This window comes from Desmodus rotundus, chromosome 8, assembly GCF_022682495.2.
Source record: "Desmodus rotundus isolate HL8 chromosome 8, HLdesRot8A.1, whole genome shotgun sequence".
Taxonomy (NCBI): Eukaryota; Metazoa; Chordata; class Mammalia; order Chiroptera; family Phyllostomidae; genus Desmodus; species Desmodus rotundus.
In genome coordinates, this window is record NC_071394.1 from 86,953,387 (window position 1) to 86,971,186 (window position 17,800).

At 38.0% G+C, this 17,800-nt stretch overlaps 1 protein-coding gene across 1 annotated transcript in view; it reads left to right on the forward strand.

The window, feature by feature from the left end:
• The window catches only part of ERC2 (ELKS/RAB6-interacting/CAST family member 2), a 932,688-nt gene that overhangs the window by 288,180 nt on the left and 626,708 nt on the right, over nt 1–17,800 (forward strand). The window contains exon 5 of the mRNA XM_053930289.1: nt 13,836–13,991. Within this exon, the coding sequence (XP_053786264.1) occupies nt 13,836–13,991 (156 nt within the window). The remainder of the gene's footprint in view (nt 1–13,835; nt 13,992–17,800) is intronic.

Genomic DNA, 17,800 nt, shown 5'->3' on the forward strand with positions numbered 1-17,800 from the left:
GGCTCTCATTATTCTCATGGCATATGAAGGGATTGGATTTAGTGTCCTGCTTTCACAATTCTTCCAAGCCTGGAGGCTTGGTGGCGAGCTATTTGGACTCTCAAAGGACCTGCCTGGGGTGTCTGACTTGACATGACATTCTTACAAAGTTTAAATCTTTGCTGTGTTTGCTCCATCTTGGCCAGCCCTGCTCAGGCCAGCAGCCCCTGCCCTCCCCCTTGCTGGTGCTCAGGTTCCTAGCCTATTGTTTATGTAGGGATTGCAATTTCCTTATTGGCGTGCACCCCCGCCAGCAGGGTTTAGAAGTCAACCACAGGCCTCATGTGAACTTCCCCTTTCAAGTTTCAGTAATGACAGTGTGCTGGCCGTCACATGTCTCATCCCCAAGGCATGGTCCAGTTTCCACATCCATCAGGCCACACTGGTGACTTGGGGTGGCCTGAATTCCTCTGCCGCCTGTTGCTTTTTCCATGAGACAAACTGGTTGAACATAGAAGGATTTGCGGTATGTTTTAGAAATCCTAAGAATGAGGCCCCAAACCAGGGCTGCTGCAGACTTGGGGGTGGTGGGTTCAAAGGAATGGGAAGAGAAAGTTCAGGTTGCTAGAAGGCCAGGAAGGAGAACTTCTTCACTAGTCTTTTCCTAAAGAGCATTGGAAGAGAATAGAGTGATCGTATTACCAGGTTCTTATGACTCCTGAAATTGCAAAGTAGAGTTTCACTGAACCTCTAGGAGTTCGAAACCTCTTTGCTTTCAAATGTATGTGAACGTAGATGTTTATCCCACCTTTGTGGCCAGGCCACAAACCCTGAAGACTGCTCTCTCATCTGGAAGCAGTTTCTGAAATTTCTTACCCTTTCCTCTTACCCCAACCTCTTCACTACTTTCTTTCCCCCTCGCTTTGTGATTTTTAAAGGTGAAAATCTTTATGGAAAAAAGACCAAAACAGCCCAGTTTCTAGGTGCACACATTCTCTGAAGCCAGTTTCTCCTGAGGTTGGCCTGGGGACAGACAGCCAGGTCCCAGTATATGGCTTCCTTTCCTACTCAGGGGAAGCCTTTGTGGAAGGAACCACTCCAGATTATTAAAGGTGTTAAAAATGATTAAAGAAGACAATTGAAGTGATACAAGCAAATTTAATTTAACACTTCATGAAGCAGGCAGTCTCCATTTGGAGAACTGAAATATGGGGCCAAAGGAAGAGAAAAATAGAAAATAACTTAATAGCCGGGGCTACATAGTTCACCGTGTTTGGGGTGAGAAGGAACAAGGAAATAAGTATAGAGTCCAGAGCAGGCTTGGCACTTGGGGATTGGCTGACTGGATATACCCTTACCCTACATTTCTGGTCAAGTGTAACACTTACAGGGGCTTGAAAGTTATCTAAGTTTTGGTTTGCTGATGTGGTACACTGGGCAGAAGCAGCTCCACTGTGGGCCCAGAAAGTTACTTCAACAAAGGGAAAACCTTAGGCAAAATATTTGCCTTCTGTAGATTTCCTGACCTTAAAATGCATAAAATAAGTACTTAATTCATAGGGCTAGGGGAAGAGTAATGACATTTTTCTAGAATAGTGCTTGCATGAGTAATCAATAGGTATTAGCTGTTGTTTTAATTGAATTTTTAATACTGGAATGGAGAAATGGTGTTTGCTTCTGTCCCACACCATTCATTTTTGCATGTAATGCAGATGTATTTATATTTTAACATAAACAGGGAAGAAAACATGTATAAAAATAAATCTTTTGATGTTTCCAAACTAAGGAACCTACCAATAAATACAGACTTTTGTGGCACCCTCCCTCCTGAAATGAAAAATCTGAGGGTGGGGCCAAGTCACAATAGTTTTCACTCGCTCCCTAGAGGATTCTGATACACCTAGTCCACAGACTGGCACTGGAAAGCCTCCGCATTAGTGCGTCATGGGACGTGGAAATGGAAGTGACTTTGGATTAGTGAGTGCTCCCTTCCTTGCACTGGGGATGTATGAATTTTGCAGTATTCACTGAAGCAGCTTTATTCATGGGGCTGATATACAGTGAGAGGCACAGGTACAGCTACAATGGTTGTTATGATATTGAGGTATGTCCACGGTCATCCCAGAGCACCTCCTCACTGGAGTCATTACCCTGGGACCCCCCAATTCAGCAACTAAAGAGTTAAACCCTAGCCCTACAGGGACTTTCAAAACCTGATTCCAGGACTCCAGGTGGTGTCTGTTCTGGTTGGTTCTTGCCATGTGCTGTACTGATTGTTCAAAGACTCAACAGTCACCCCCTACTCTATGGTATTTGCAATGCTGGGTTTCAGTTTCCATTCATGGTGCCGCAACTCCGCTGAAACCACCCTCATGTCACCAATGATATCCTAATATTGTTTTCTTAGTCTTCAGTCTCTCCAAACATTTCTTTGACTTGTCTTCCTTCTTGAAACTTCACTCTCTTATTTTCTGTGACAGTTTCATAATTTCCATGAATTTTTACCCCTTTTATGTTCTGTTGATTCCTGTTCCATTTTCCCTATCCTTGATACTCACCCATGTCTGAGAATTCTTTCACCTCTAGGCTGGTGATCCATCATCTCTATTGTCTCAACTTCCATTTTGGCTTCTGTTTTGATTATTAACTTTCCACAGGTCATCTTACTGCCTTTTTTTTTAACAGTTATGATTCCCAGTCAGATTCAAATATAGACTTTAGCTTGATTCTGAAGACCAGTTATCGTTTGGTCTCACCTTCCTTTCATTTCCAGCTCCTCTGCAACTAAAAGTGGTTTATCCTTGGTAATAATTATGTCTTCTTACTCCTCCTTGATACATACTCTATAGTCGTTCCCTTATTTTTTAAGTTTATATTATTAAATATTATGTGTTGGACACCATGCTAAATACTCTTAAATTTGTGTGTATTATTACTTCTAGCTGGAAAGAATTCCATCTTCTCTATTATAAACTTATTCTTATCCATCTCCAAACCCCATAATAGGCTTCTGTGCTTTCTCTAGATTTCTTGACTCTGCTATGATGGTCTTATCCATTTTTGATATCTCTATCTATAGACTTATAGAATATTTTATGTAATTATATTTTGGTGTTATCTTTTACACTATCACTTCTGTGTCATATTCTTCTGGTTACAAATGACTGAAACCCTGCTACTGTAATCTGGTGTTCGGGGAAGTGGATGATTCAGACATAGCTGTATCTGACTATTCAAATGATGTTATAGGGTCCAGTAATTCAGGCAGACAATTCATGGAATCAAAGAAGGTCACAACCCACCACAGCTATGTATTTTTTTTATTGTTGGTAATCTCAGAAAACGAGAAACATAAACTCAATAAAGGAGAGGCCCCTGTCTGTATGTCAGTCCCTTGAAAGGACTCTTACTCACCTGATGGCATCATGAGCTCATTCCTGGATCAATCATTGTGTCCAGAGGATCCATGGGACTTGCCACAGGGCAGAGTCACATGTCAAAACCCCATTAAAACCACAGGGAATTGGGAAAAATGGAGTTCACAAGGAAAAGAAGCTGAGCAGACTGACAAAGATATAACAGATATATGTTACCACAGGGACAGGAAGGAAGGTGATCTTTACAGAGCACCTACTGTGTGTTCACTATGATTCTGGAAGGTTTACTTGTCACTCATTTAATTCACATAACAACCTTAGGTTATAGGAATAGCAAGGTTAGGAACATGCTCACAGGTTAAACAGGGTGGACTAAAACTAGTAGCTATTGTCTTCTACATGTGTACCTCACAGAACTGGCAAATGGGCTTATGATAATAATGGCAAACCTTTACTCTCGGGGCGAGGTTCCATAATAGGTACCTTTCATGAATTATATTTTACTTGTAACTTTATTAACGTGCTCTTGGGCATGGTCCTATTTCAAATATGTAAAAGCCTGAACCAGGATTTGCATCCAGTTTTGTAACTCTCTAAGGGTCAGCTGCATTGTCTTATCTCTAGGTGTTTTTGTTTGACTTGAGTCCATTAACAACCAGAAGAAATTTATACCTGGAGACCAAAACCTCAAGGCCACGCATTATCTAGCAAGAACTGCTAGAGATGCATCTCTGCCATGGGTCATTAGTAACATGCACAGAGACAGCATGCACGAGAGGAAGGACCCTTCCAGGGTACGGGCTTTGTGAAGAACAAGTCAGAAGTAGGAAAATGAGGCCAAGAAACATCAAGGCACCCTAATTGCTTTTAATTTGAACTAGTCCAACCTGATCCTGTGCTTGTGTATTTTGTTATACAGAACTAGATACCTCCTGAGCAAACAGACAAACACGAAAGCACCACCACCAGAAAAGAGCATGTGCCCTGTCGTCTTCTGATTTAGGTCAAATCTTTATAGTTTGATAAGGCCCAAGAAGAAAGTTTTAGATTTTTTTTTTTTGGTTTGGTTTTCCTCCTAACATGGCTTAGGCCCAAGCTGACTTTTTTTTTCTGGAGTGCTCAGCTTGGACTCATATAACCATGGTTAATCCCACACAGTAAATACTTCCAAAGGCAGGGCATTACTCAGCCTAAGACCAAAGGCTGTTCAGTTATGTTTGCAACTACAACTAGATGATTTTTAAAACTTAAGCCTTCAAGAGCCTCTGTGGTATCCAGTAATAATAGTCTAGAATTTTATTCTAAATAAAGTGTAATATAATTATGTAGGGACGTTTCCTGAACATTAGATCACGTCTTCTTCTTCAAACCAAATTGGCCCTGACTTTGTTGATCAACGTCCGTAGACCGATAAGTGATCACAGTGAGCTCCATGCTTTGTAAAAACTGCTTCTGTTTTCTTTCTTGGCCTGATATTAAAATAAAACCAGTAATTCTTCCTGTATTTGAAAGGAAAGCACATTGTGACACTCAGCAATAACATAATTGTTACTTTTTGTGACTGAATGATGTTGCTTTTCTGATGTTCCACCCACTCACCATTTCAGTGTTCACAGTTCCTAGACAGGAATTGAAATCTGTTTCTTGTTTTAAAGGGGAATGTAATATTTGACAAACATAAAAAAAAGAGTAAAAAAGACTGGCAAAAATGCTCCAGGAAGTTTAATCCTAGGGTTTCTTTACACTTATGTCAAGTTGGGTAGCTCTTGAGAGTAGGTTCATATTTTTCTAAATATACTTGGGCAGTAAAGTTCTCCTGGTCTCTTCAGCTTTGGTCAGTCTTGTCCCTTGTATATGCTGGACACCTGCCATCATTTAAAACACCTTGTTCACCCGAGGACCTTGTGAAAATGCAGATTTATATTCTGTAGTTGTTTTTTGAGGCCTGATATTCTGCATTTCTAAAAATCTCTCAGGCGGTGTCAATGAGTAACAAGGATCTAGCATGCACTCCATTATAGGGAAGAGAAGGATGGCCATGAATCTTGTTGAGATCTACCTGGTAACTCACATACCTGGCAAAGTGACTGGCACCCAACAGATTGTCAATATATGTCTGTTGAATGAAAGAGCTCCCTGTGTCTAAGTTTACTATCAACTATAGCAGACATGTCCTAGAAAAATCCAGAAATTATTTTTCTGTAAAAGATAAAGCAGAGAGACACTTATTTCAGTCTTCCCACCTGACTTTCTGCCTTCTTGCTGTAGTTCCTGCAGTCATGCGCTAGAGCTAATATTCATGGCTGGTTTAAGAATCAGTAGGGTGGGAGCATTGGGTAGTTAGTTCCCTACTAGGGGCTCAGTTCCAGTAGTTTACTTATTAGCTTCCCATCAAATACCTATTTTTTATCTTTTGAATGACAGATGTAAAATAGTCTTGGGTATGAATCTTTAAGGAGTTGTGATCTGCAGTTTATGTCTCAAATTTTTACAAGTATTATTTTATGAATATGTGAGAGGAAATTATTTAAAAGAGACATTCAATTCAGATATTTTTTCTAACTAATGGGGAATGAAGCAAACACCTTTCAGTTTTTTTTCTCCCTAAAGTTTTTCCCTCACATTCTTACAGTTTTATACTATTTTATAGTATTTTATAAAATACTATAAAATAGCATAATACTATGTTTACTATAAAATAGTATAACACTTATAAAATAGTATAAAATACTATTTTAAATACTATAAATAATACTATTTTAAATACTATAAAATAGTATAATACTATTTTAAAGTTTTATAATATTTTATGATTAATATAATTTTATGATATTGATAAATATCATGATTTAATATCATAAAATAGTATAAAGGAAAAACAGTTTCGTGGTTGTTGTATCTCAAGACTATTTGAAAAATGCAACCTGAAACAGGAAGTGGTGAGTTCCAGGAGCATGGGAGTCTCAGTGTTCTTCCACCGCTCTGGGCGCAGAGCAGAGCAGAGCACACCACTTTCGAGTGACAGAAGCTGACAAGGTGATTTGGATATTTAAATTCCCAATTATTTAAAATTGGCTGTAGTCACGGCAAGTTTTCCCTTGAAGAATCCAAATTATTGTTTTGACTCTTCACTTTTACATATTATTGTGAGCTTAATGTGATCATTAAAGTCCTAATTTATTTTTCCTAAGAATTGATTACTATAGGAATAATAGTGGGAAAATAAAATGAAATAAAATACTTTGCTGCAGGACTTCCCAGAGCTGTGAATGCTAATGTGCACTGGGAATCCCCAGTGGGTATTTCTCAGACTCATTTGACCCTGGAACTCCCTTTCCACAGAGCGTTTGGATTCTGTGGACATAAAAGCTGTTCTGTGTTGTGTTTCACTTTCCCCATGTCTGAGGAAGGCCTACAATTCTCTGCTTTGAGAGCTTGCTTATTTGTGAAACATTATCAAGGTGAGTATTTGAAAATCACTACATATATTATTTAAAAATATCAGTTGTAAATAATAGTTAAAGATGTTCAGATGAAGAAATCTCTGATAATTGGGAGCAAAATGTCGCTCTACCTTCTAAAACGTTCCTTTTCGGGATGTTAGTGTGTGTCTATATTTCATTTTTTCCTCTCTATTCCAGATCAGTGCTTAGAGTCAGCAAGCTTGTGCATTTAGTGTCTTTCCTGAAAGGCAGAATCCATCCAAAGACCGCGTTAGACATGAGGACTTTTGGAGTAGTTTCCTTCAATGGTTTTACTTAACTATAAATAAGTTTTTAGGCATTTGTCTAGTTTCAGAGATTTTTTTAAAAGGAAAAACCCTCTTCTTCCCGAACTGCTCAAAGTGAGTCACTGGGGAAGCTGTGCCCATGGCAGCCATGTTGTTCAGTTGTATTTTTCATGCTTGCATCTCCTCACGTCTTTCTCTGGTTCAGCATTTTGAGTATCTTTTTGGCCACAATAAATACACCATCTAACATGTTTATGTATTTAGTATCTGTTCTCCTCTCTAGATTTTAATGATATTCTCCTGTCTCCTTTTCTGTATGCTCATAATTTCAGGTATAAGTTCTGCTGCCCTTGATATTGACTCCCAAAGTAAGAAAAGAAGTATTAATCAGAACAGAAAACAATTAACCCTTGTTAAAGTGACTTCCACAGTACCCACTTCTCTCTTTTCTTTTGTTTTCCTCCCTCCCCCTCCTCCCATCCCCTTCTCCTCCTCCTCCTCCTTCTGTTTTGGGACACCTATGGTTAAAGGAAGATAGGAGTTTGTGAGGAAAAGGAAAGTTGGTTAATTTCAGAAAATTAATAAAAGTTAAAGATATTATTTTCAAAATGTGTTTCACCATTTAATGAAATTTTAACTCAGATGTTGCTAGGTCAAGGGGGTTTTCTCTGTTAAGATATTTTCTAGCTTAACTCAGTTCTGATCTTTCTTTAGCAGTTGTGATTTTTTAAAGTTCGGCGAAAAGCTCCTTCTAACCCATTTAGAAATTGGCAGTTATGGTCATTGCTAACTAACTAAAGCATCCAGAGTTGACTTAGAGGAAAGCTGAGGGGTTCTTCTTCTTTTGCCTATGTGATTGAGACCTGAAATTCAACCATATGCTATAAAAAATGTGAGGTATGAGATATGAGGACTACAAAGGGTATTGCAGTATGCACGGGCACACACGTATATATGTACATGTGTACACATGTACATATAAATATGGTCACTTCAGACTTGGGTGTGAACTTCTAGGAGATTTGTATAGGAAAAGCAGAGACACTGGCCCCTCCTTCCACACTTAACTTACAGTAAACTCATAAATATTCTACTTAGATATTTGTAAATCTCATCAGTAGTCAACTTAGAGCTCAATAAAGGGAAGATAGTTATATCATATTGATATTTTCTATGTTGCAAAGTAAAAAAGAATCTTAAGGCTTTTATGGGTATTAACTAAAAGGTATATCTGGGTGGTGGGATATTAGACAATCATAATTATCCACAGTATTTCAAGTTTTCTATAATGAACATGTCTCAATTTTGTAGTCAGAAAAGACATTGATTTAAAAGACCCTTGTTTATCTAAGAAACCTCTTATGAACTTTTGGAAGTTCTTTTTTATAGCCTTTTTATTATTGCTGGTCTTTTTATATACAGAGTTCTCATAGCTCAGAACTCAAATGAGTCACTAAGGATGACTCCCTAACAAAATTACCACAGACTGGGTGGCTTAAAAAACTAAAAATTTTAAAAATATAATTTTGATTTTTCAATTACAATTGCTGTACAATATTATGTTACATTCAGGTGTGCAACCCAGTGATTAGACATTTATAATGTGATCACCCTGATGCTTACAAAGTGATCACCCTGATAAATCTAGTTTTTATTTGACACCATGGATACTTACTACAATACTATTGACTATATTCCCCATGCTGTACTTTATATCTTCATGGAGTATTCCGTAACTTCCAATTTGTACTTCTTTGTCCCTTCACCTTTTCGGCCCACCCCCCTGACCACCCTTATATCTGACAACCTTCCAAATGTTCTCTGTAAGTATGAGTCTGTTTCTTTTCTGCTTGTTGGTTTATTTTGTTTTTAGATTCCCCATATAAGTGAAATCATATGGCATTTGTCTTTCTCTTTCTGACTCATTTCAGTCAGCACAATACCCTATTGGTCTATCCATGTTGTTGTAGATGGCAAGATGTCATTCTTTTTTATGGCTGAAACATACTTCATTGTATATATGCACCACCTGTTCTTTATCCTTTCATCTATTGATGGACACTTAGGTTGCTTCCATATCTTGGCTATTGTAAATAATGCTGCAGTGAACATATGGATGCATATGCCTTTTTGAGTTAGTGTTTTGGGTTTCTTCAGATAAATACACAGAAGTGGAATTGCTGGGTCCTTCTTTATCTCTTCTTATAGCCTTTGTTTCAAGTCTATTTTGTCTGGTACAAGTATTGCTAGCCTAGCTTTTTTTTAAATTTTTATTTTCATGAATTATCTTTTTCTATCCCTTTGATTTCAGTCTGTGTCTGTCTTTTGATCTGAAGTAGGTCTTAAAAAAACAAAAATGTAGATAGCATGTATAAGGGTCTTGCTTTCTTATCCATTCAGCCAGCATATGTCTTTTGATTGGAGTATTTAATCTTACTTGCATTTAAAGTAATTGTTGATAGATATGTATTTATTGATATTTTATGATCCATATTGTAAATCATTTTTTCTTACACTTGTTAAAGAAGATTGTTTAACATTTCTTGTACTACTGCTTTGGTGGTGATGAACTCCTTTAGCTTTTTCTTATCTGGGAAGCTCTTTGTCTATCCTTTGATTCTAACTGATTGCTTTGCTGGATGGAGTAATCTTGGTTGCATGTCTTTGCTTTTCATCTCTAAATATTTTGTGACAATCCTTTCTGGCCTACGAAGTTTCTGTTGAGAAATTAGCTGAAAGTCTTATTGGAGATCCTTGTAGGTAATTAACTTCTCTTCCTCTGCTGCTTTTAAGATTCTCTCTTTGTTTTTAACCTTTGCCATTTCAATTATGATGTCTCTTAGTGTGGTCCTCTTTGGGTTCATCTTCTTTGGGATTCTTTGTGGATCCTGGATTTTTGCGTCTTTTTCCTTCATCGAGTTAGGGGAATTTTCAGTCATTATTTCTTCAAATAGGTTCTCAACTCCTTGCTCTCTCACTTTTCCTTCTGGTACCCCTATGAAACAGACATTGTTACACTTGATGTTGTCCCAGAGGTCCTTTATATTATCCTTACTTATTTTTTTTTCTTTCTGCTGCTCTGAGTGTTTTATACTATCTTGTCTTCCAATTGCTGATTCAATCTTCTGCTTCATCTAATCTACTATTGATTTTCTTTAATTAGTCTTCATTTCAGTTATTATAGTCTTCATTTCTGATTATTATTTGTGTGTGTGAGTGTGTGTGTGGTTTCTATGTCCTTTTTAATGCTATTGAAGTTCTCACTAAGTTACTCTAGCATCTTTATAACCATTGCTTTGAATTCTGTATCTGGTAGTTTGTTTGCATCCATTTTATTTAGTTCTTTTTCTGAAGTTCTGTTCTGTTCTTTCATTTGGGACATGTTTCTTTGTCTCATCATTTTGGCTGCCTCCCTGTGTTTGTTTATTATGTTAGGTAGATCTGCTATGTTGCCTAGTCTTGGGAGAGTGGTCTTATATAGTAGGTGTCCTGTAGGACCCAGTGGCACAGCCTCCCGTGTCACCCAAGCCAGGTGCTCTAGGTGCACCCCCTGCATGGGCTGTGTGCACCCTTCTGTTGAGCCTTGAATGCTGTTGGTGTATCACTGGGAGGGATTCATCCCCAGGCCTATTGGCTATGAGGATGGTCATGACTACAGCAGAGTTGCTGCTGTGCAGGAGCCAACCCCAAGGTACAAAACTTGCTTCAGTGAGGCTCTGATGCCTGCTGAATTCACTCCTTGAGTGTGTCACTTGTTGAGGTGGTTGGGTGGCACTGTGTGGTCTGAGGCTGGGCACTGGGTTCACTGGGTCTGGGGCCTTCCAGGAGGTGCAGGCTAAGGTCAGTGGCCACCTGTGCCTTCCCAGGGTCATGTGTCATGAGCTGTAAAGCTATCTGCAGATGACTGCTATTTGTGCTGCATTTGGAGGTGCCCAGGAAAGGCAAAGGTCTGTACCAAGTCTAGCTGCCACTAGTGCTAGGCCTGGGGCCACTGAGCAAGAGGTAGGGAGCACGCTGCAGTCAGATGCTGCTTGTTTAGAGTTTTGTGAATTCTTGAGATATTTAGGAAAGAATGAAGCCTGAGCCAAGACAGGCCATTTGTATGGAAAAGCCACTGGAAGTGGCTTAGGTGCTCCTGCAAGTGGGTGGGTGGGGTCTCAGGGAATCACCAGGGCAGGGAGATAGTGTGGGCCAGGTTGATGGAGACTCAGGTAAGGTTCCCACCTGCATCTGAAGCAGTAGGGCTCAGCAAAGGAACAATGTCTGGGGGAAAGGTGCCCCTCCAGCCCCTGCCTTACAGCAAGACAATTCATTTCCACCCCTTATGGCCCTGGCACCCTTCCAGCTGCTGCTCAGTGCTGGAGCTCACAGTGAGTGAATCTATCAGCAAGTAAGTCAGTGAGCAGGCCCTTTAAGAGGAATGCTTGGGACTCCAGAAGCCCTTTGTCTCACTCAGCCACAATCTCTGCTGGTTTTCACAACTAGAAGTTATGAGGACTTCTTTTTCCAGCACTGGTGGTCTGGGCTGGTGAGACTGGTGTAGGGCCCAGACCTCTCATTTCTCAGTGGGGAACCTCAGTGGGGAGATATCCCTTCTGACTATTAACTGCCATATGTGGGTGTGGGATCAAAGTGTTCCATGCTTCTGCCCTTCCTACCAGTTCAGCGTGGCTTCTTTTCTACAGCCTTTGTTATAGTACTTCTGTCAGCTAGATGTTAGGTAGTTCTCAATGATGGTTGTTCTGTTGTTTAGTTGTAATTTTGATATGGTCATAGGAGGATGCCAGTAATGCATTTTCCTACTCTACCATCTTGATCAGAAGCTCCAGAAATTTTCAGAGTTCTGGAGGCTGAAAGTCTAAGATCAGGGTGGCAGCATGGTAGGATTCTGTAGAGAGCTATCTTCCTGGTTGGCAGATGGCCTCTTTCTTGCTGTGTTCTCATGTGGTGGGGTTGGGGGATAGGGGGAGAGAGAGAAAGAGAGAGATATCAAGCTTTCTAGTTTGTCTTCTTCTGAGGGCATCAAACCCATCATAAGGGCCCCATTTTAATGACCCATCTAACCTTGGCTACCCTCCCAAGGCCTCATTTCTAAATATCATCCTGTTACGGCATAGGGTTTCAAAATATTAAATTTAGATGCATACACACATTCAGTCCATAACATTCCCCTCACTCAACCTGGAAGTATATAAAACTTCAGAAATTGCATCTAAAATACAAAAAGACTGGCAGGCTATACATAAAAGCATTAATGATGGTTATCTCTGGATGGTGGGATTAGAAGGGATTTTATCCATTTTCAATGAGTTTAAAGTGTATTACTTTTATAACTGGAAAAAAATGCAGTAAATGCTGTTTTTAAAGGAAAATGGAATACTACAGAATGTAATAGCCCATACTCTTACAAATTTTAGCATCTCTTTATTTCATCTTCTTGGGTTTTATCTTAAGAATTAATAAAATTTCTCCAGCATTGTGAGCACTTGTATCTTGGCACATAGATAGTGGAGCCCAATAAGTAAGCTGTTGCTGTTCCTTGTTTTCCTTTTAACTATGATGACAGTGTTAATGATAATAATGATTATATAATGCAGGAAAATAAAATAGAAAATAGCCACAAAGCCAGGACAGACTCATTTGTTTATAAGTTATTTTAATTAATTAGTCATGAATTGAATAGCTTATTCATTGTCTTTACTTTTGGAACTCATAGTGTTTTAGATCCTAAAAAATTAATTGTTAAAAATTGAGTTGGTGTTTTGTTTTTAATTATTATTCAGTTATAACTGTGTATAAGCTCTTGTAATCATACGATTAGGTGGCAGGTGGATGGTGATGGTGGGATAACTTAAAGAAAGTGAAACTTTCCACATGTTTCATTCACAAAATTGATTTGAGTCTAATAATCGTTTGGGGATTTTTTTTCCCCTTATAAGAGCTATCTCTTCTCTCCTTCCTAATGCATCATTTCTTATTATGCTCTATCTTGTGTGTAGAATCAGTCATTTCCTTTTAAAAAATTTGCATATGGTTGATTTTTCTCAATGAATCCCACATTCTATTTTTTTGACTCTGTAAATGAATAGTTTAGAGATGCCCTTTAAGGCTGTAATGTTTTCTTGTCACACAGGAAGCTGACTGCTTGCCAAATAAATCATACCATTGTGATATTATTTCCAGTTGCTATACATTTTTAATATTTAATGTATCAGTGATACTAAGTCAAGATTCTGTTATTTAATTTTACTTATGTATTTTAGATGAGAATCCTTTTTCCCATTAGTAGATTTTAATTTCCTTTCCTCTCACAGTCAAATTCCAAGCATGCCTTATAAAACCAGCCACAGAATATACACATGAACAAACCGTTTTTGTGTTTACAAGTAGACTCAAGAATACAGAGTGGTAAACTGTATCTTAAGTTACCAATTTGGTCACTTAAATGGTGTTTTATTTTTCAACACTTTAGATCACTTTTATCACTTGTTTTGGTAATTTGATTCCCAGATATTAGACAAACACATCTAGGTAACTCTCTGTATTATATTGAGATATGATTGTTATTGGGAGCTTAAAAAACAATCTCATAAAGATTTTCAAAAGAGAAAAAATATGTTCTGAATTCAAGGCTATGTCTACATCATAGTTTATGTATTACTACCAAAATTTCTATATGAAATTCTGTTTTGATGATGCTGAAAAATAATTTTCTTTCTTTCTTTTTCTTTCCTTTTTTTAAACAACAGGACACAAAAATTGCTTCATTGGAGCGAAACATAAGGGATCTTGAGGATGAGATCCAGATGTTAAAAGCTAATGGTGTGCTGAACACTGAGGACCGTGAAGAAGAGATCAAACAAATAGAAGTTTACAAAAGTCACTCCAAGTTCATGAAAACCAAGGTATGGTCCAGAGTTATAAACTTTTATACTCCTAGTGTAACTGGAAAGTTATGGTTTACATACATATTTTTTCCAAATACCCGTGTAATCTCCTTTATATGATATCGTGAAATATACAGACAATAAAGAGGAATGCAAAGATTTTAGTTCAGATGCACAGATTCTGAAAAGAAATCAGGGAGAACCTGTGGTAGAATTTCTTTTTAAAAAGGGATTCAGGATTATCTAATGAGTTGCTTTGGTGTTGCAGTGTCTTAGGAATTAACATTTACTTTAAATAGTCCCCTCAGTTCCAAATTTTTGGAGTTTTCATAAGTTTTCTATTTTTTTGAAGTTTCTGTTATCACCACATTTTTGGTGCATCCCTAGAAGGAATTGTTTCAGAGGCTGTTGATCTGAGAGGCCAACTTAACTGATTTCAGTGGTATTTTGATGACATTTGGGTTTTAGCATGGTGTTTAAGACATAAGTGATTTTGAGTCCCATTGCTGCTATTTGTGCAAAGTATTTAACTTCTCTAAGCCTCAGTTTCCTCATCCATGAAATAGGGATAAGAAAAAGAAAAGTACCTGTGTCACTGGATTCTTTGATTATTCCAGGACATTATGCATTGAATGTGCTGAGTCTGCTGCCTGCTCCCTACAGAGCATTCAATAAATGTCAGGCATTGTTGTTGACAGTGATCATTAACATTATTGTCATCTGTTGCTGTGGAATATTTAGAAGATATTATAGTAATGTGTTCCATGAAATTATTTTTCATTGCCAGTTTTGAAGAATCTGTCTTGTATTTTTCAAAACTGAACTGGGCTACACATGGATCATGCACCTGAATATATTATCATTTTTCCATATACATAATCACTAAATCGATGAATAGCCCAAATAGGTCTTATGAGATTTTGAGGTGCTTTTATCTATTCCTGTCTTTTAATCAGTTTTCTTCTGAAAATAATAACCATACTAATTAAAAAAATAATTTTCTACTACTTGTTCTTAAATACTCCTGTTTCTTGTTCTAGGTTTTACTCTTGTTTATTGCCTTATGAAATTCAGCAGATTTAAGGGTAATGCAGCTTTTGATGAGAAAGTAATGGGAGTAGGGAGGAAAATATTTAAATGATGGTTATGATTTTTATAAGTTGTGAAATAAAGGCATACTCATTGCAGAAAATTTGCACATTATAGAGAGGAAATAGTATCTAGCATCTACTTCACCCCATATTTATATGTGTGTGCATATGTGTATTTCTCTAGGGCAAAAAACAAAAACTGTACTTTTGCCAACTTTCCATCTGTAAGCTGACATTGAGATTATGAATAAAAATTTGCATCAAGGAGTGGAGGTATGAGAAAGAGAATGCCTAGTGGATTTGAATCTAACCCCTTCCTTTTAGGGACAGCCTCAAAATGTAGAATGGGTTTTCCTGCTCAGCCCTGCTTTCTGGTTTTCTTTTGGCAGTCCTTCCCTCTTAGAGCATTGAGCAAGCATATAGGAAGGTGGCCTGCAGATGATGACTGAATACCTCTGGGAATGAAGACCTGAGGCACAGATATTAGTGAACTCATGATGTTTGGGGGAAATTATTGTTTCAGCTTAAACTTTTCCTCCCTACCCTATCATTGAATGGTGGGAGGTAGTGCAAGCCTCTTCTAAAACTGAGACTCCCATGCAATTTGTAAACTTCATCCCTCACCATGGACACTGTCCAGGTAAATAAAACATTTATATGGTCTTCAGCAAGTAAGTCATGACCTTTATTGGCCCACAGTTGTCGGAGAGATTTACTTTGAAGGGTTCCAAAAGTGGTCAGGTCAGAAGAATGTTTGAGGAGAGTATTAGAGTCTGGTGGAAAGAGTGCAGGCTGAGGACAAAGGCAAACTCTGGCAAGTCTCTAGCCTGCCCTTGCTAGCTGCATGCCCTTGGGGAGTGACTTCAGTCACTCTACCATGTTTTCCTCTTCCATAAAATGGGGCAGCACCACCAACTGTAGAGGTATTCTCAAAGGATTAAATGAAGTAATGTAGTTTAAGTGCCTGGCTCAAAAAAAATAGCTGTTGATTTTTAACAGACAGCCAAATATTTCTTCAGCAAAATAGTTTATTTGGGAACAGCAAAGAGTTGTAATTTGGGACATGCAGTCCAATGGTAAGCCACGCACAAGTAGAGAGAAACAAAAGAGAGGAATTTTATGGACTTGGAATGGGCTTTTGTAAATAAATAGTCCACTGGAGGAAACTGAAAGTTCAAAGTATAGTGACTTTTCATTGCTGAGCTATGGCAGTCTCCCATTGGCTGAGCCACTATTGAGTAAGGAGGGATCTTCCTCCTGCGGCAGTAGTAATGTAGTATTACTTCTGTCTGGAGATGCAAGGTACGTCTCTTCCTGTGGGGGTCAGCTGGTCTACATGTGCATGAGAGTTTTCTCTTCTAGCCTCTTGCTTCCATATTAAATCAGGTTTTTGATTATTCACTTTCACATAGTTAATAATTATATCCATTATTATTGAAATCTAACCAAAGGTGATGATGATGATGATAATAATAGTAATGATGATGATGATGATGTTCTGTTTAATTTGACTAATGGGGAAAATGGATTTCTAAGAAACAAAATAAAAATGAGTTCTTATAATATCTTATTTCTTACAGACTGATAAAAATTAGCTAAAAAGTACTAGCAAGAATTAGCTTTTCATATTTTCTAAATTGAAAGAATGTTTTTATTGGATTGAACCATAACATTTATTGCTCATACTTCATACCATTACTTCAATTACTTATTTTTCTTATTTCTACTTTGACAAGGAAGTTTGATTCTTTATTTAAACCCAGGAATGGTCATGCAGGTCTATTAAGACATAGCTATTGCTAAGTATTTAGTCTTGAGTGTTTGTGTTTTGTGTTTTGTGGGATCCCTTATGCTCTGTGAACTGGTTCCAGTAGGTAAATTATTTATCATAGAACTTGTTAAACTGTAGAGGCATGGATTGATAGTTTCTAAAATTGGATCATTGGCATATTTCATGGTTCATTGTCACCTACTTGAATACTTTTTAAATGAAGTTTACATGACTATATTGCTTGTCAAAATTATCAGAGATATGTGAGGAGTTAATTTTTGCAATAGTTGGTCACACATTGACAAAAAATTAAGTGTCAACATTGGGGTCTCTTGAGCATCAATGTGTGGTTGCCTCTCATGTGCCCCCTACTGGGTGCCTGACCCACAACCCAGGCATGTGCCTTGACTGGGAATCAAACTGATGACCCTTTGGTCCTTAGGCCAGTACTGAATCCACTGAGCCACACCACCTAGGGCTCTCTTGAACTCTTTAATGTTGCAGAGTTGTATGGATGAATAAAGCTGTAATTGGTGGAATTTGAGTATTGCAGTCCCCTTAGATGTACTGAACATTTTTTCTAGCACATGGCACTGAGGGACACTAAAAATAGTGCATATTCAAAGTATCTTCCATTCCCGCATACTGACCAGTTAGTTGATAATGTGAGAAATATACTAAAAAATTACCCTGAAGATTTGATGGGAGGAGAGTTTACTTCTGGCTGGAGGAATGCAGGCTGTTTAGTTGTAGAGGTAGTATTTTTTTTTTTTTTGGTCTAAATATTCAGATTGGCAAAATGGCAATGACAGGTCTGGTGAAGAATGAGTATTCAGACTGGTGCCAGAGCAAACCTAGAAGGGTAAGTAAAAATACCATTCCACCCCCAGTTTCACACAGATAAGGAAGTAGGAAGAACTCAAGTCTATGTCAAATGACAGATTTTCCAAAAAAGAAAAGAAATA